This window comes from Chamaea fasciata, unplaced genomic scaffold (assembly GCF_029207755.1).
Source record: "Chamaea fasciata isolate MVZ Bird 193981 ecotype frontalis unplaced genomic scaffold, bChaFas1.0.hap1 SCAF_16, whole genome shotgun sequence".
Lineage (NCBI taxonomy): Eukaryota > Metazoa > Chordata > Aves > Passeriformes > Sylviidae > Chamaea > Chamaea fasciata.
Window position 1 is genome coordinate 11333552 of NW_027094101.1, and position 19591 is coordinate 11353142.

Sequence of the window (19591 nt, forward strand, 5' to 3'; positions counted from 1 at the left end):
AATCCCCCTTTGAATTCAATGTCATGTGTTGACACTCCATGGGGTTTTTTGGCAGATCAGGTAATACTGAGTAAGAGTCAGGATATTGTATGTCTTGTGGTTTCTCATCCGTGATAGATTGTGACTGGTCAGTCTTTTTTTAAACTCATTGCAAGTTGTGACTCTTCAAAACTGGATGTGTAGTAGTGCATGATGAAAAGATTAAATCTGAGAAGGAATAGCCAAACCTCAGATCAACCAGCCAATAGTCAGTTATTTCCAAGGGCAGTGAATCTGAAAATTGTAATAGTGTATATTGTCTAACAGCTTTTCTCTTTTGAGCCACAGGGGAAGGAATTGTGGTAAGTTTAAAAGAACAATAAACTCCAGAATCCCATTAGCTTTACTGGAAGGCTGGATCGTAAAACTGTGTTTGAATTTAATTCTTCATTCCACAAAAACAACAACAACAACAACACCCCAAAACACAAAACGAAAAATAAAACATAAAAAACAGGAGAAAAAATGTGATATTTCCTGGAAACAGACTGTGAAAGAAATTTGGTGTGTTGATTGTGCTTGTTGCCATGGCAGCGATTAATTACACTCATTGGTGCACGCTTGCACTGCCTGGCTTTCCTACAGTCAGGTGGGTAAACATTCTGGGAATCCCTCCCTTCTTCAGTTTACAAATAATCTACTTCCAGTAATGCAGTCACCTCTTCACAAATACAGACAGGGCAGAGGAAATGAAATAAAGAAAACAGAGGAATTCAGTGGGATTCTGCTGCACCTGCACAGCACAGGTTCAGAACAGTGGAGAGAGAACTGCCCTAGAGATGCATTTTACTCGGGAAAAGTCCTGGGAAGCAAAGCTGGTGATTCCCAGAACACAATGCCCTCTGAATCCTCCAGCACCCAAGTAACCCTGCAAGCAGAACAGAGAGGGTGAAAGTTGCTTATACAAGCTTTGCCATGCTCAGGCTGAAGGAGACTGATAATTTTGCTGCATCACTCTCTGGGGACTAATAATTGACTGAAACTTTGAGAGCTTATTCTGCATTATCTTTGTTATTCTGAGCAGCAGATTGATGTTGGCAGGTGCAACCAACACCTAGTCTATGCAAAGCGAAGTGTTCCTTCTCCATAAAGCTAAGCCTAGATGAAAATTTTGAATCTTTTATGCTAAAGATCCTAATTTGACATTCAAAGGCCTCAGGGAATTGAAACTGAGTCTTTAGAGAAACTAATTTGCACTACTGGCTTTTTTCTTTCATTATAAACATTTCTCAATGAATATGTGAAATTGTTTTGTTAGTTGTGTTTTTAGTTTTCTGACTTTGCAGGAATTGTTTGTTCCCTAGCATGGGAATGAATGCCTAAAAAAATTATGGTCATGTGGAAATGAAATCTTTATGTAGAGTGGAGTTGATTTACTCTTGATATAAATGTTTGTCATCGGAGTCTGGTCAAAAAAGGATCTGGGGTTAGCAGGCTCTAACTTAGGTTTACTGTGAAGTTAGACAAGACAGAGTCTGCAAAGACCTCAGCATATCTTGATGGCTAAAATAGATTATTTAATAATGTTTCTAAAAAGAAGCACATGTACAAACTTTGTGGGCTCCAGGATTAGAACAAAAACTCTCACAGACACAGAGTATCACTGATAGGCACCTCGCACAACACCTGATTAACAGCTTGTGACCAGCTGGGTTAAATGTTCCTGCAGGTTTCTACCCTTTGCTTTCCCTTGGATTTAACTGGGAGATGACAGTGGCAGATCATTGCAGGGGAGTGATGATTCAGGAGTACGAGTGCCTCTGGTTCAGATTTATGAGAACTGATAAAACCTCTGTCTAACACATGTTATCTGTGGGGCTAATTGAAACTTTCAAGTGACTCTACAAATGTAGTTGGAAAAAAAGAGACAAGCTTGGGATCCCAGTTGAGACCCCAAGTTTCTCAAGTTACCCCCTTGTTCATTTTATCTCCCTTCATTAGTTAGTCTAACAAAACATTTCACTTTGCTTCATGAACTTTGTATCACCCAAACATTGCAATTACAAGGAGGTAGCAACTGCCTGGTTTGTGGAACTACAGAGGCATTTTCACACATTACAAATACAACTTGGAGATGTGAGAAATAGATGGCAAGAGCTCAGAACAATGCTATAGCTGCTTAACAGTGTATTTCTGAATACAAAGACTGTTATATTCCCAGCCATATACATCTTTCAGTGGTTTTGCAGAGCAAAATGTGGTCTGTAGTGTTGATGATTACTGTGCTTATTTAAACATTCTCTCTCAAGGAAAATGTTCCTTTCAACTGATCCTACTGCTGAAACCCTACTGGTTCACAATAGCTTGTTGCCATGGATGGGTAATGATGTCACACATTCTGCCCAGTGTCCATGCCAGAAAATAAATGAGAATGACTTTTTTAATTACTCAGAGTTACTTAGCAATTCCCTGGAAGGCCTGAAGTGAATTACAAGGAAGAAAACAAGATTCCCCCTTGACCCTACCTGCACAGTATCTTTATGCCAGCGAAGAGACGCAGTAAAACACCAGAGTAAATTCTCTGCAGGTTTGAAAACAAGGTTCTATTACTGAAATTCACTTTGTTACTCAACAGATTTCAGCGGGCTGAAGATGAGCGGAAGGCTGGGTCAAGCGTGGCTTTAGGGCTCAAACACGAACACTTTGTAACTATAGTTTGTGGAAGAGGGAGCTTGTGTCTTTCCCTCCACCGTGACACTCTGACAGGACAATAATCCCGAGCAGGGTGCAGACATCACTGCACCATGTCGTAAAAGCCACGCTACTGCCTTCTTTCACACCCCCTTTCAAATTAGGTTAGAACTGGCCTTTTGGGGTGGGCATCTGGAAGGCACAGAACAAGAGGGAATCTCTTGTAAATATACCAGAAAGGCTGCAGGAACACCAGCCCTGCCTCTGCTCCCCAAACCTCGGCTTTGCTTCCTCCTCCCTCAAAGACAGCGGTGTTCGGAATGCGGGAGCTTTGTCCCCTCCGAGGTGAGCCCGTCCCGGAGCTGCCGGGGCGATGCCCGTGGCCGTGTTTGTGACAGCTTGTCCCTTTCTTTCCGTGAGGCAGCGCTGGCATGCCCGATCGCACGAGGCTCCGCGCTCTCTCCGCACACGCCTGCGGGGCTCGGGGGGCAGCGGGGTCTCTGTGGGGCCGGGCCGGGCCGGCGGCGGCCGCGGGGTCCCCGGTCCGCCCGCGGGGCGCGGAGCAGCCGGGGCGGGGCTCGGGGCGCGCTACCTGTGCGGCCGCGGGGCCGGGCGAGGCGCGGCGGCGGCGGCGGCGGCACCATGAGGGTTAACTTGGGCGCGCTCTCCCTCTTCGTGGCCCTGGTGGGACTTTCGAGCTTCATCTTCCTCGTGGTGGCCATCGCCACCGACTTCTGGTACATCATCGATGCCTCCAAGCTGGAGGCGTCCCGGAACGGCACGGACGCGCTCAGCTCGCACTCGGGGCTCTGGCGGACCTGCCGCGGTGAGTGCGGGCCCGGGGCAGCTCCGGCGGCGGGCTCCGGGGCGCGGATGCGGCTGAGGGGCTGCGGGCTCCGGCTGCGGGGTCTGGGTGCAGGGATGCGGGGTCCGTCCGGCTGTGGGCATGCGGGATGAGGATGCGGGGTCCGTCCGGCTGTGGGGACGCGGGGCTGCGGTGTCTGTCCGGCTGTGGGGATGCAAGGTCCGGCTGTGGGGATGCGGGATGAGGATGCGGGGTCCGTCCGGCTGTGGGGACGCGGGGCTGCGGTGTCTGTCCGGCTGTGGGCATGCGGGATGAGGATGCGGTGTCCGTCCGGCTGTGGGGACGCGGGGGTGCTGTGTCTGTCCGGCTGTGGGGATGCGGGATGAGGATGCGGTGTCCGTCCGGCTGTGGGGATGCGGGGGTGCTGTGTCTGTCCGGCTGTGGGGATGCGGGATGAGGATGCGGGGTCCGTCCGGCTGTGGGGACGCGGGGGTGCTGTGTCTGTCCGGCTGTGGGGATGCGGTGTCCGTTCGGCTGCGGGGTTCCGGCTGCGGGGTCCGGTTCGGGGGCAGTGCCCGCTGCCCGCGGAGCTCCGGCTCTCCGGGCGCTCCCCGGCCGTGCCCGGCACTCGTGGGCAGTGCCTTGCCAATGCCCCCCGTGTCATTGCCGATGGAGACATGGGGAGAGCGAATTTTCTGCTGCTGTAACCTAATTTTACATTAACTTTTAATTCAAGATAATCTAATAAACGTTAACCATTTAGAAGGAAGGAGATGTCTTTTCATTTGGTTCAGGAAATTAAGGGGCAAAAGTTCTGGGTTAAAGCCATTGAAATGATAAATAATAACATAACGAATAGAAACAGAAACATTATATAGTTTATTTACATAAACAATACAATTAATTTAAATAGAAGTATTATTATGTATCATAATATAGGATTATTATAATCCTGTATATCAATATATAGAGTTTTCCCCATGTAGTTAATTGATATGCTAGGCATTTAACTTTTGGCTTTGATTCCAATCTTAAAAGCCAGGAGTGAGTAATGTTTGCCATAGGCAAGGTAGGACGTTGCTTCCAGAGGAGCAGGGAGAAGGAGCAGGTTACAGGAATTCTCTCTCTGCTGTGCACTGAGCAGATGTTTCCCTGTTGACTCCAGCGGTCAGGCCCCATGGGAGCAGCTGATGCTGCAGGCTCAAACCCCTCTCATTTCCTTCCCTACCTAGGAATGGCTGTTTTAGAAGCAGCTAGTATTATATGAATTATATGTACATGCAAAAAGCCAAATATATATATAGCAAACAGATACAATAGTGTATTTTTTTTCCTCATTGTTTTTCCCCTTTTTTCTAATAGTGAGGAGTGAATGTTATCCCTTGATCAACCCCTTCTGGCACGAGAATGCAAACATCACCGAATCACACAGACAGCTTTTGTGTGAGTAGCGCTTATATCATTTTATATTTCCATCCACCCTTCCCTCCCTCCCTGGCCACTTACAGGGACTCATTTCTGATTCAGACGGGGAATTCACTGAGAAAGTGTTTTGATTCTGCTTCAGTACAATATCTGTCACTGCCTGTGGTCTTTGAGTGCGTTTACTGTGGAAATAACAATCTATTTGATGACAAGTTCAGCTAATTTCTTCCACAGGAGCAAGACTTCTCTGACTGGAATGGCACAGGAAGGTACACAATTGTTAAAAATGAAAGGCAAAAGTGTTCACAATCACCTCAAAGGAGTCTGATCACTGAAAATGCTTAAGAACACGTTTAAACTAATCTTTATCACAGCTACTTTTCTAGCATTTCAGTGGGATTCCTGGCACTGATAAAAGACATAAGTATGTGAGAATTTAAGAAAATAAATCAATGATCAAAAGCAGTGTTCAAAGTCTTTGAAGAACATCGTGTTCAAAAACATTAAGCTTCTAATATATTTACTTCTTTTTCTTTACATTCATTTGTCAATGCCAGAGTGTTTTCAAAAAGTCCAAATGGAACACTTTCAAATATTTACAGTCATCTCATAGAAGATGATTTACTGTCTTTGCATCATATATTCAGCACAAACCTTTCCTCACACACCCTCGTGTGTGGGCTTGCTTTTTACAATTTTTTTTATTTACTCACCTCTTCTCCCTGACTCTGCAGAACACAGGCAATTGTCCTGTTTCTTCAAATGGAACTCTTTCCCTCAAAACCAGCCATTCCCTGGGCTCCAGAGAGGCTTGAAGTGTCTTTAGTTTCTTGGAGCAGCATCTCATGATCCAGCTGCGGGTGCAGCACACGAAGGAGGCCTGGGAGGTGCTGGTGCTGCTGGGGCTGTGTCACAGGGGAAGTACAGAAGGGGTCAGATCCCAGTGAGCTGCTGGAGCAGCCACATAAACACATCAGCAGGTTCAGTTCTTACAGCCCAGCATGTCTCTCTCTGCTTTCAAACAGGAAGTGCCATTTCTTTAATCTTCCATGCTCAAAAGAGAGGCCTGGTACTGAAATCAGTGAAGTGATTGTCTGCTGGATCACTCCAGCCTGTGAGGGGTCAGCATTAACTGAACCTGCCTGAGCATGTTTTAGGTGTCAGCACCTCCACTGTTATGTTGGCGATAGTCCAACATTGCAGGATGAAACCGTTTGCTTTTCAAAAGTTGCCTGCATATTTGCAAAAGGTACATCTGTTATTTTTCTCAGGTGAGAGGCTGCAGCTCTTCAGTTAAATAACAAAACAAAACCAAAAAGCAGTGCTCTTTTGGTTGTAAAAATGATGTTGGCTTGGAAACAAAGGATGGCTCTTTGGGAGTCATGAAGTGTGAGAAAATAGTGGATATGAATAAAAATTGGATTAATAATTATGTTTACAGACTCTTCAGGGCCTTGAAGATTTTTTTTTTCTCTTGCTTTCACATCAAGTACTATTTTTGGGTTCCTGGAAAAAGACTTCAGGTCTGCAAAGACACTTGAATATTTTATTATAAACAGGCATAGTCTGCCTAAAAATGATGAGAGAAAAAAATCAAAGATACTTCAATTGAAAGAACCTGTTAGGTTTGATTGGAATGCCCTACTGAGTAAACTTTTTGATTTTTTTTGCTCAGCTTCAAGGCAGTTTCAGTGTGGTGAGGCTACAGATCCTCAGCAGTAGCAGCTGAACATAGAAAGTAGCATGTCAGTACTTCTTCCTTCCAGGAAATACAGATATTTATAAGTGAGATCAGATCCTGAGATAGTACCTTCTACATCAGCCTTACTCTTCTCTATTAAATGTTGCTGACTGTGGCCACTGCACCATATTTAAGCAGATCATGGCAAACCATCTTCATCTATAACACATTTCAACAAGAATTTTAGAGGGAAATTCTGTGATCATGGATTGCAGTGTGGTTACAGCAGTTTCTTCATCTGCTGCCACATGTGGCAACCAAGCTAATTGCACAGCTTTAATTGGTTACTTCAAAAAAATTACATTTTTCTCTCTGTGTGCCTGTGAAGGTGTCTGTGAGGCACAGTCACATGGGATTAATCTCATTCCGTCTACCAGTACACATGTATTTCTCACTGTTTGATTGGCACTGAATTTCATGAGCTCTGACAACATCAAACGTGTTTCTTTCTGATTATTCCTAAAAAGACTTAGAAAGGACTGTCTCCTAAAGTAGGCACTTAGTAACACATTGGTCACATCTCTCATTTTTCAAGAGTTTGAGTGCACTTTCTGGCGTGTCTAAACTAGACACAAATGCCAAAGAGAAAGTCTGTATGTAAATGCAAAGAGCTGGGCCTAAGTGGGAGCAAAAGTGCTGGCCACTGCCAGAAGACAAACCCTTCATCAGAGAATTAAAGGCCTTCATGGACCCTTCCCCCACATTTCCGATATCTCTCCATCCCAGCAGATTCCTTTTAGGCTTACTGTGTGCTTCAAATCGAGCTCCTGGCAAATTAAAATAATTGGGAGCACGAGTTAAAATCCTGTGCTAGCAGCAATATTACCCAGGCGGTCAACCCAGGCCTGGTTAAACCTGGGACTGTGATGAATTTTCATATCACAGGAGCACTCTTGAGCTACTCCTCTAATGGATTAGATGCAAACACATTCTCTCCTCTACGTTAGCTTTCCATTTCTCCTCTTACCACTCCCCCCAGTTGAACATGCAGTGTGTACCCTCTGTCCCCCTCAAACCCATGATGGATAAAATATTTCCCTGTGACAGATTACAGCATGGCCTGGTTATTTATTTGTTCAAAACATCAGCCACTGTCTAAAGAAAAATACCATTCGACTGCCTGCCACTAGCTTTTCTGAAAGTTCTGCATTAATAAAATTGTTTTTCACTGGAGATGGACAATTTCCTCTGGCCCAAACATGAATAAAATGAAAGTATCACTTTCTTTAATTTAGACAGTTTATTAGAGTCTCTTGGTGCCTACTAGGATTAAAGATAGCCCTCTGAAAATTCTCCTTAGAATTTAAATTTGTCAGCAAAGACACCTCTGATATTTTGCCTTGCCATGTGTTCTCTTGTGCCAGCTACGGCAGACAAGCTGCAAGAGCAACATTTTTCATGGTGAGCTGAATCCACCTCTCTTTAAACGACAAAATAAGGATGTCACTCACTTCAAAGGCAGCTGCGTCAAAATCTGAGCAGCTTCGCCATTTTCCAGTAGCAGAAATGTCATGTCCAAAATCAGATCTAGATGTTGAGGATCACACACAGAGAGAAGGAAGCTGCTGAGCAGAAGGAATGGCAGTGCTTAATCAGCTGAAACCTCTTTTAAAAGAAAGAATTCTTTTAAAAAGAATTTATTAAAAGAAAAACCCAAACAAGAAACCTCAACCTGTTACACTGGTGAAAAGTTGCTTTTAGAGATATTTTTGTCATATAAATATTTTCCATTTACCAAAGCCTTTGTTGTTAATAATGAGTAAATACCAGTACAGATTTAGCTGAAGGCAGCACCAGTGTAATCCTTGCAAAATGAAAAATACCGTAAACATTTCTAATCAAAACCAGACAATTTCCCTTGAATCTCAGCTTTGCACTTGAGCTGCTGCAGAGCTGGGGCTGGAGTTATAAAAAATAATGTGAGGGGAACTGCTGTTCTTGCTTACTGTCTGTGTGACACACAAACCATCTGCATTAGGTGTAAGGTAAGATTAAGCGTCTGATTTTTCATCAGATACTTGAACACCATGGCTAGCAGTTGGTTTCCTTTTACAGGTCCATTTTTAGTGCTCTCCTCTCTTCCTGACCCATCCAGAAATGAGTACTTAATGGATATGATTTCCACTCATATTGTTTTTCCTGTTATAAAAATCAAGTTGTGCCCATGCACAACTGCTTCAAGTATTTTCCCCAGAGTATTTTTATTTTTTCTTTTTTAGACATGAATGTAACTGGAACCATGAGGCTGCAGACAGGTTTGTGCTTCCTGCAAAGAAACAATCTTTGCAGCAGAGGCAGCTCTGATACCTCAGTTGTTTTAATGTAGCAGCTGCCTTGGTTTCTTCCTCAACAAAATGAGTTTAATAGTACAGATGAACTTGTCTGGATTTCCTTACAGCATGTGGACCCTGTAACAGTCATGCACCAGCTGCTTTCACACTTCACCCTGCTCCTCATGGTCCTGCTTCATTTTTACTGAGGTGCAGTTTATAATAGAGCAAAGAATGCTCTATTCTTTGGCCACCGTGCTATTTTTTCCTGAGGGATTTACAGTTCTTTGCAAATTTTCTTTTGGTTTTAAGCTACCAGAAGGAACCAGCTGCAGCTGGAGCAAGAGCCATTTCAGAGGCCAAGTGAAATAAAACCCAGATGATGCACATAGAAATTCTGGTTTAATTGATCTGGTAGGTGTGTACCTGTTTCTGAGCAACAGTGCACTGTTCCTTCCGAACATCTGCTTCAGTACTTACTGTAGATATTACAGTAAATATACACAGAAAGCTGAGATACCTGCAGCACCACTGCAGCTGAAGCCTAACAAGTGACAAGTTCTGATGAATGTTCTGGTTTTCAGATTCATTGATACCACAGCAACAGAATGTGAGCCACGGTGCATTGCTCATCATTCTACCCATTCCTGCTGCTGGAGGTTTTTGTCAGTGCCACCTGCTCCAGGTCTAGCATCATTTTATTTCTGCTATCTGCAATTGGCCTTCCTGTTTAGCTCAGAGATTTTTTGAGAGAAGCATGAAGCCCAAACATGTTACACACAGACCAGAGGCTGGCTAGTCATCCTGGAGACCCCTAACTCTGTGAGCAGTCCTCCTCTATCACCTTTTCTCTGGTGAACAGGAGGGAATCCAGGCCTTCCTGTCCCTGTGGCCCAAGCCCAGAAGAGTCACATTTAGCCACCGACGAGTTCTTTTCAGTTGTTCGTTGGTTTTCTGAGTTGTTTCCTAGCTTTTTTCCTAGCAAGCAGGTCTATCATCAGACTTTCCTCTGTGCACTCTTTCTTCCTGGCTTTGACAAGTGCTTCTGGAGCAGCCCCATTGGTTTTAACAACTGCCAGGAGTCTGTTCAGCTGGAGGCTTTTCTCTTTCTATCTGGCTGTTTAGTTACTGCTGGGTAAGATAAACAGGCCCTTAATTAAGCTCATCTGAGCTGCTGCCATGTGGAGTATTTCTGATGAGGTGATGTTACAGATTTCTAGGCACTATTTGCTGTTATAAGCTGTGCAAACAAATCCAAAGTTAGTTTGAAGCAATTAACCTCCAGGATGTTAACAGGAGATGATTAACAAAACCGCTGGGCTTGCATTTGGTTACTTCTGACACCGCTCAGTGTCTCTATTTCATTCCACATATTTCTCTCACAAACAACTCCTCAACAACTGTGTCGGGTGGTAATTTAGAGATGCCTGCCAAATTCTCAGATCTGGACGCACACTGCAGATGTCACTCCTACAGATACTCGGCCAGACCTCTAGTAAAAGAGCTTTGGCTAGCTAATGTAAAACTTCAGTAACTATGATGAAGCAATTTCATTCTTTTTTGCTGCAAAAAAGGGAATGCTTTTTAAAAGTTTGTGAGTTTGTTTCAGTATTTCTAAGATTAAACCTTTGGGTCTTTCATGTTGGACTAACAGGGAACTCAGGTGTTGAGAAATAGATGTGGGAAACTGAATTCTGTTTTACAAGAAAGTGCATATGCCTCTTCTTGTGCAAAATGCTTAAGGTTTTTTTTTCCAATACTAGATTAATTTCATCAGTATGAAGACATTTTAATGTTTAATACATAATGCATAAATGCGTATTTCAACAGAAACTAAAAAAACACTAAAATGACTGCAAAATTAATGTTTTAACTTCTTTCACAGATGATTATTGAAGACAGAAACACAGTAAAGATATTTTAAGTCATGTTCTTCTATAAACTAATTCTGTTCCTCTAATCAAGGAATATAATGGCATAATATCATATGCCAGATGGCATGAATTCAGATTCCTGAGTGGTTTCCATGGCAGCATTTTAGAATAAGTTTTTCAGGCAGTTGCAGATTTCATAGTACAAATGAGTATTAGATATTGAACTAGAACACTGGAGATTATAAAAGTACTATTTAACCAAATAGAATTCACTAAATATTTGATTTAAAAAAAGCTGCAGGTGATTAATGAGAAGTGTGATCCCAGCTGTGTGTAGGAAAAGTGAGGCTCTGTCACTGTCAGGTTTGTGGGTTTCAGCTGAGCTATCCCTAAACCCTATTTTTTCACTGAAGAGGGCATAAAAATCAGAGTTATTCTGATATTTCAACTGTCACAGATCATTAATGAAACCTAGGACACTGCCAAGGATGCTCTGGAACCTTTTTCCTTTCCTTCACAAGGTTCCATTCAGGGTTGTGTTTTGCTCACCCACACATGTCCTGGCTCAGGCTGCAGTAGCTGAAATCACACCATGACAAGAAAAGTCAAAGAAATGGCAAGTTAGTGCTGCTGTCCTGAGGTGGAGTTTGTTAGCAGTGACTTGGATTGGTGAGGGACACCTGAAAAATCCCAAGGCAGAGAGCCAGCCACGAATTTGTTCATGTTTGTTCTCTCTCAGCAAGGCCAGGCCTGAGGACAGAGTTGCACCATTCTTACATTCACACTTTTTAAATGTCAATTGCAGCCTCCCAAGATTTTATTCTCCCAAGGCTTTTCCACCTTTGACATGCAAGACCAAATCTACGAGGACACCTGGATGTCAGAATGGTGAGGAATAATCAAAATGGGACCAAAAAACCCTCAGCAAGCTCAAACGGGGCTGAAGACCATGCTGCATCTCCAGAATATGAGAACTGAATTGGGTGCCCAATCTCTATTTTGTCACGTTGAGTTTCATCACATCCCCAGCAACCACTTCTAACCACATAAAACTCCTGAACTAAGTTCCATGGCTATTTCTCACCTTGGAATTCAGCTAAGATTTGCAGGCAGTTTTGACATGCTGGTTTGTTCCCAGTGAGCTGAAGATTGATCTGGCTGTTAGCATTGAGAATTACTTTAGGTCTGTGTTTCTTAGCCAGGAACAGCAGCTGTGGCCAATTTTGCTGAAGGAAGGCCCAGGGAGTGTCCTCAGCTTTAGAATCAGAGGAAAAATACTCTCTTCAATGCAGAGAGATTTCTGAGAATCATCTGGTCCTGGTGTGAGCATATGTGAGATTGAATATGAAAATATATTACAAGTGTAAATAAGCAGGGTAAAAAGAAGTGTCACCTCCCAAAACTTTGTCATTTGCCTTTTTTTTTTTTTTTTTTTTTGGAGCATATTCTGTGCTACACAAAACAAATAATTATGTCTGGAAAACACATTCTACTCAAGTACAGACATCAACAGTGTCTGCCTGATGCCATGCAGACCCTTCCTAACCTTCCAGGCTTCTGGAACTGAGCAGAGACATGTACACAGTTGTGTCTGATCTTTATAATGCTACAGCAGAGGATGAGCTGGATCCTCAGCCAGTGGCAGATACAGTACCTCCAATTCTGTGGGCAGTTACAGTGACTTGAAAAAATTGATCATTTGATCACACACCAACTGTGAACTCTTAAGTGATTCTTTTTCCTAAACTAATGGTGTAGTGTTCCTCTGTGAAATTAAATGAGACAATGAAGCCTAGACCTCTTCAGAATATGGATTTTCATTTTCTTTTCTCACTTACTCTGCACTTTACTCTGGTATGAAAGAAATTGATACTGGAATTACTTTCTTTAGGTTATTATTCCAAAAAAAGGTTGGGTTGAATGTTGTGGATAGATGGCTTCAGAGGGAACAACGACACAATAATGGTTTATGATGGAAAAAATAGGGTGATAGGAAAAAATACATAGCAACCCTCTGTTTACACAGCTATTACAATGTTATAGGGATCAAGAAAGACTAATGTAAAACATTTAGCATGGGAGGAAGCAAGCAGGATAGGTTAATGCACTTAGTGAAGCTGCTGTAGAAAGCAGTGACAGAATCAGAGCTGGATGGGAAAATTTGCCTCTAGTTGATGGTCAGCTGCAACAAAGGAAAAGGTCAGCAATTTGCTACATCACTGCAGCAGAGGACACGTGACAGAAGAGAAACCTTTAATCCAAGCATGGCTGCATCTCACCAAACAGAACAGTGTGATTCACAGAACAGGGCTACTTTTTGTTAAGGTTGCCAGTGCCTACCTGGTATGTAGTGCACCACCTGATATCAGCTAGCTCAAGAGCTGGGAACAGTTAAATTGCTCATATTTATCTGTGTAGACATATCCTTTATATCTGTGGTCTCTGTTTGAAACACAGGCTGTGATCCTGTGAGGGCTTGTTCTGCTTGTTACTTTTTCCTCCATACCATATGTTTGTCCTGCTGATTTACTCTGAAAACCCAAGGGCTTGTCCAATTTCTTGTTTGTGCAGCACAGAATGAGGCTTTGATCCTGATAAGAGGCTCTGCACTTGATAATTATTGGTACATCCACTAATGCCAAAATAAAATATTACAATATTAACATCCTTCGTTTTTCCTCAGACATGCACGGAACATTTGTTATCCTGATGCCCCTCAGCCTGATACTGATGATTTTTGGAGGAATGACTGGATTCATCAGTATTCTTGCCAGGGCCTACCTACTGCTCCTAATGACGGGACTGCTTTTCCTTTTTGGAGGTACTCAATTGAACTCCTGGCCTAACTGTTTTAGATAATGAGGGGTTGTATTTGGGAAACATCACTTTGTTTCCCAGGGAATAAAAGGCAAGCAGGGATTTACTTTCAGAATAATGCTGGTGTTCATTCACCTGGTGTCTGCTGGGGTCCTGACTCTGGAATAGAGCCTTAGGAAAGGCAAATATCGCTCCTTGGGGAGCGAGTCACCCTTTGAAGAGTCTGTGTTTTCTGTGCCCAGTAACACAAAAGATTTAATAACTTATCAGCATGCTGCACAAATTCTTTGCAGACAGGGTAATGGGGTGATGGAAAAGAGACTGTGGAATAACTACATCATAAGGTTGCAACTATTAAGAAAACTGATGTTTTTAAAAAGGCATTTGCAGTCCGTTCCTGAAAAGGCTCTTGTTAGGCATTCCTGGGTTGGCCTCATTGCTAGTTTTGATCTAGAGTGGTGTCCCCAAACTGTGGGTCACAAAAGGAAACCCCCAGAAGTTATTTTAGTTGGAGTGTAACATTTCAATCTACTAAAGCTAGTAAAATGCTTTTACACTTCTTTTCCTTTTTTTCTTTTTTGCTGTATCCAAACCCACTGTGTTTTAGAAAGTAATTTATGAATTAAAAAACCTAAAGACATTCTGTCAAAGTAGTAAAACTGGATTAAAATCTGCATTTTCTATTCCAAGCAGATTTTCAGTGCTGTTTCACAATGTAACTTAAAGCAGAAATTTTTCCCCACAGAAAAGGGGATCCTCAGAATTGGCTCTCATCAACCGCTCAAACAGTCCTATTTTTAAGAAGAAAATGCTAAGAGACTGCTAGAAGAAAATGCTGCTGTCTCAAAGCCTTGACTGAGTTTTTAGTCTGAAATGCTCTAACACAGACCAACCATCCCCCATTATGATTGCCTCCTAAAAAGAAGAGCAAGAAGAGCAGAAAGCTGTATTCACTGAAAAGGCTGGTGAAAAACTGCTCCAAATAGTCAGTGAAAAATGAAAAGCTGGGAAGTGCCAAGCATGATTATCCCTGGGGCCTCTCTGAGCCATTTGGGGCTGCAAAGAGGGAAAGGAAACACAGAGACATTGTCAGGAGAAGGGTGGTTGAGGAGTTCTGGGCATGCAGCTGGAGCAGTTTCCCAGGAGAACATGAACAGGCTGTGGGGTGGCCTTTGGCTGAGACCAGCCCCCCATCCTGCTCTTACTGGATGCACAGAACAGTTTTGTAGGACACTCAAATTCACAAAGTATTAGTTAGATAGTTCTGTCTCAGCAGAAAGGGGTATCTGGAGATGCCATTCCAGATGTGTGGGGTTTTTTAAGCCCTCAGAACTGATAAGTTCCACATGTCACAACATCCTGTATGTTTCCCCATTTTTTAGGAAGTGGAATCACAGAATTCAATGCCCTTTGTTGAAAATGTCAACAAATCAGTCATTTCCATTTCTGACATTTCCATTGCTGACAAAAGGTATGAAGTGATTTTTTCCCCCCTCCTTGCAGAGGGCTAGAATAAGGTGCAGGCATCATGGGACGGTTAAAATCAGGAATATGAGTATGAATTTGGACTGATGGACAACCCAATATTCTTGTTTTGGTTTGCCTCTAATCAAACATATATTTCTGGCAAAAAGGCAGACTCATCAAGACTTACTGTAATTTAACAGAAAGCTATACTAAAATTTTCTCCCTCAGTTTCAGATAAGACACTATCTTGTCCTGAAAGTATTTCAGTATTTACTTTCCCTGGGCTGCAATTCTTTTATCCAGGACCTTGTTACTGGAACTTTCCTGCTGCTGATCCAGTAAAAGGTGATTTCCATCAGTATGTGTCCTTTGACTGACAGGGCTGCCAGGGCACAGGATGTAGCGTGTACCTGTTCCAGATGTGCCATTCCCTACATTTGCCTCTGTCTGTAACAGTTCTTTCATTCTGAAAACATCTGGCTCCTTGATGGAGTGCCCTTATTAGTTTATTTTTAGTCTGTCCCAAAGATGTCTTTGACTCAGGTATCTGGAACTGATGGAAAGCCATGACAACACAACCCTTGGTGGGCGGTGATAGTGAAAACCAACAAATTTACATTAAACACTCAAAACTGACCATACTGAGAAAACAGCCTCAATTCAGTGACCTGAAATAGAAGAATCTGGGTCTCTATGGGCTTTCTTGCATACAGGGAGACAATTGTACACAGTGCTCAGCAGTGAGGGATCAGGATACATTTTAATACAGTACTGAACACAGAGATGCACATGCATTAGATATCTGTAAAATATAGGGCCTGATTTTTATCGTGGGAGGCTTGCTGCCAGACATTGTGGTTCAGTCTTTAACAGTGGGAACACGTTATCCTCAATGGACACAAATAACCCTGCCTTTGCTTCCCTCTCACCTTCATTCCCCAAGAAGCCAACCTTAGCTAGATTTCAAAGACAATCTCTAAATGTGGCCAGGCTAGAATAGGGAGGAGTGGCAAAGAGACCCTAAGACATATCCAGTTGATTGTTTTTAATTTCTTCAGTGGCTGCTAAATAGCTGAACATGTTTCTCTTTTCAGCTCTTGTTACCCTTACAGGGATCAGTGTCTATATTGCATATTCAGCTGCTGCCTTCCAAGAAGCTGTTTGCCTCCTAAGGAGCAAGGATGTCCTGGTGGAAATCGATATCAGGTTTGGCTGGTCCCTGGCATTAGTCTGGATCTCCTTTGTGGCAGAAGTGCTCACTGGGGCCATGTTCCTCCTGGCAGCAAGAGTGGTGGGTCTGAAAAGGCAGCGTGAACAGGCTTTATGAGCAACAGGTGCCTTTGCAACAACAGAGCCCTGCAGAGCCTGATAATTCGGATTACTTGGTCCATCTGGTCACTAGGGCTAATAAGAGTGGCTAGGCTGAGCATCTTGTCAGCTGCTGTAAGCCTTTTTCCTCACAGGTGGCTAGAAACCACAAAGATTCTGGTAAATCAGTAAAGCATTCCAGGTGGTGTCAATTAGGAAACCCTTGTGTCCTTAGAAGAAAGTGCATTGCAGTGTTTGTATTTCCAGAATAACTTCAGCTGGCAGCTCATCAGGCATCTCCATTCATTGCTTGGAACAAGGCAGATCTCTTGCTTTCTTTTCTCTTTTCTGCTGTCTCAGCAAAGTGCCTCAGAGTACCTTGCAGGCCAGATTTTGGGTTTTCCTGAGAGTTCTAAGAAGGACGTGGACCTGTTGGAGTGAGTCCAGAGGAGGCCACGAAGATTCTCAGAGGACTCAGCACCTCTGCTCTGGAGATGGACTGAGAGAGCTGGGGCTGTTCAGCCTGGAGAAGAGAAGGCTCTGGAGAGACCTTAAAGCCCCTCCCAACACCTAAAGGGGCTCCAGGAGAGCTGGAGAGGGACTTTGGACAGGGGCTTGGTGGTTGGAACTAGATGATATTTCACATCCTTTCCCACCCAAACCATTCCAGCATCCTGCAATGCAGCAGATTGTAATGGATGTGATGCTGAAGTTCTCGAGTGCAGTGCAGTGGTGAGTGCACTGCAAGAGAAAGATACAGCTGTTTTCCAGATGTTTTAACTAACTACTGGAGACAGCCCTAATCTCTCAATGATCAGCCTACCTACTTCTCTTCTTCAGCTTATTACTAGCTGTTTTTTCGACTCAGCAGTGCAGAAGATGTATCAGATGTATTTTCCGGTTTTTACTTTGCAGTTTTGATGATTGATGCTTCTTTTTCATGAAGTTTGTGCACATGCTTTGCTCTAGAATGTTTCTCTTATGCTGAAACTGCTGAGTAAACTGAAGGTGCAGGACACATGAATTTCATTTTGGGTGCCAAGCATTCTAGTTTGTCCTCTGGCTAGTGGCATCTAAGAGAACATTTACTTCAGTGCCCACTGACGTTACTGAAGAAATTTCCCCCTGACTGCTGTGTTGAAAAGAGACTGGAATGTGATAACAGCTTCACTACATTTCTGTTAGATCACATATTTCTGGAGGCTCTCAGCACACTGCAGTGCAGGATTGTGACTCAGGAGCTGTGTCAGGCACTCTTTGTCATTGGGCAAGTCCCTTGTACATTTTCCAGCAGCACAAAGGGCATCATTCACCTACCTCTGTTAAACACCAGAACAATTTTATCAGTGTGTCCTGTGTTAAAGATTGCACACTTACTCTCACTGAGCTCAGCTCTAATCTTAGTCCTAAAGTACCAATTCTTTTATGAAAAAATAGTGGCAGGGAGCTCCTGAGAGCTGACAGTCTTTGGAGATGGAAGGGAGCATTTTAATGCCACGTTGTGAATGGAGAACTGAGCCAGGAAACTTGTCCAAGGTCACATGAAACCAGAGTTTCTGAATCCTGGGCCAAGACCTTACTTGTCAGATCTTGCTTGTTATCAGAATTAAATAAGGCTCAAAATCCTGAATGGACTGAGCAGTAGAAATTCTGTGACTAGCCAGTGTAATTTTGTAATTCTTAGTTGCTCTCACAATGGTTTTCAGGTATTTTCCATGTTGCCTTATGTTGGGACCATGTAATTGAGTCATTTTACAAGTTAAAGCATACCAAATCAGCTCTATAAGAAGTGTAAGAAAAAATCCTTTGTAGTCAAATTTCCATGTGCTTAAGTGAATTATGTAAAATGTAAGTCTCTGTTTTGGTGCTGGTGAAACTATTTATAATGCAATTTGTATGATGCTACTCAGACATTACTGTAAGGTGTAACAGTAAAATATCATCTGAGTTGTTTTTTGAATATTTATTACAGATGTCCTTTTAAAGTGGTTTTGAGTGTTATAAAATTAAATAAAGTGACATCTCAGAGTGGGAATTATTTACCAAGACATGAAAGAACTAAGCTATTTATTTTCCTTTAACTTTTTCTGCAGATTTATTCTACTGTTTTTTATGATGCTTTTGAAGTTCCTGTGTCAATGTGGTAGGTGTTTAAAAGATATTTACACAGCTACAATATAAAATACTCAAGTGATCAAATCTAATTAGAAAGCCAATGAATCTGTTATTGAATTAGAGCAATTGTCATTTCCATGGCTTTCCTAAATTTCTCATTCTGGCTTCCTGCAATATCTGGCACAATGGCAATAAAAAATATCTTCTGCCCCTGAATGTTTGCATAACCCCTGAATTTCTCTGAAATTCCTTCTGAATACAAAGAACAAAAGATGGTTTGGAATAGTCAAATTAGCATTGAACATTTTGAAAAATTATACCGGGAAGAGGAAACATCCCAGAAAGGACTTTATGTAATTTGAAACAAATGACCTTATCAGCTTCTTCCTCTGACTGAAATTAATGTTTATTTAATACCGTGTTCTTTGCTGTGTTATCCCCAAAATACTTTACTGAGATGAGGACAGAGACTGCGCCCATCACTTTCTGGTGAATTGCAAACTCATTGGTTATTTGCCACATTGAAAGTGAAGAAAAACAGATGTACAGAGCAGAGCAGCACTGTCTGAGCGGGCACACAGCTCCTGCCCAACACCAGGCACTCCTTTAAGGAATTCCTTGAGGGGTGGCAGAGAAGGATAGGGGAGACCAGAAGAATCCTTGAGCGTGAAAAACATGGAGATACACAAGATATTTAGAGGTCAGGCTGGTGAATGTAATGCAGACGTGAAACCACAAGGATTCAGTGTGTGTCTGTGCTGTCCCCGAGCTGGTTCCTGCAGAGCAGTCTGTGTCCCCACCTCTGATGGCCAGGGGGACAGCACTGGTTTGGACACAGCTTCAGTTAAAGGAGCCCCACACATCTGTTATCAGTGATCCACAGCCAATAGTTCCTGTGGGAATGCCAGGTGCCTGTCCAAGTCTCTCAATCACACCCTTCTCAACTGGACAGGGCACAGAAAATCCACTAAGTTTGGGTCAAGATAAGGGTAGGGAGAGGTCACTCACCAATTACTGTCATGGGCAAAACAGACTCAACTTGAGGAAATTAGTTTAATTTATTAGCAGTCAGGGTAGGAGAATGAGAAATAAACCCAAG

General features: G+C 42.9%; 1 protein-coding gene across 3 annotated transcripts; it reads left to right on the plus strand.

The window, feature by feature from the left end:
- The first annotated feature begins 3312 nt into the window (after positions 1–3312).
- On the plus strand, positions 3313–16396 carry TMEM114 (transmembrane protein 114). Of its 3 annotated transcripts, XM_066198153.1 has the most exons (4): positions 3313–3496; positions 4838–4918; positions 13469–13606; positions 16164–16396. In XM_066198153.1, the coding sequence occupies exons 1-4, from the start codon at positions 3313–3315 to the stop codon at positions 16394–16396; spliced, it is 636 nt and encodes a 211-aa protein (XP_066054250.1). The 3 variants fall into 3 exon arrangements, with proteins under 3 accessions (XP_066054250.1, XP_066054251.1, XP_066054253.1); XM_066198154.1 differs by lacking the exon at positions 13469–13606; XM_066198156.1 differs by lacking the exons at positions 13469–13606; positions 16164–16396 and adding an exon at positions 5135–5325.
- Positions 16397–19591: the final 3195 nt, after the last annotated feature.

What these genes read in the sequence shown, in the direction of transcription:
- TMEM114 (XM_066198153.1), top strand. Translation starts at nt 3,313, where the DNA reads ATGAGGGTTAACTTGGGCGCGCTCTCCCTCTTCGTGGCCCTGGTGGGA. An exon ending in ATCACACAGACAGCTTTTGT is followed by an intron (nt 4,919 to 13,468) that starts GTGAGTAGCGCT and finishes GTTTTTCCTCAG; the next exon opens with ACATGCACGGAACATTTGTT. An exon ending in ACTGCTTTTCCTTTTTGGAG is followed by an intron (nt 13,607 to 16,163) that starts GTACTCAATTGA and finishes TTCTCTTTTCAG; the next exon opens with CTCTTGTTACCCTTACAGGG.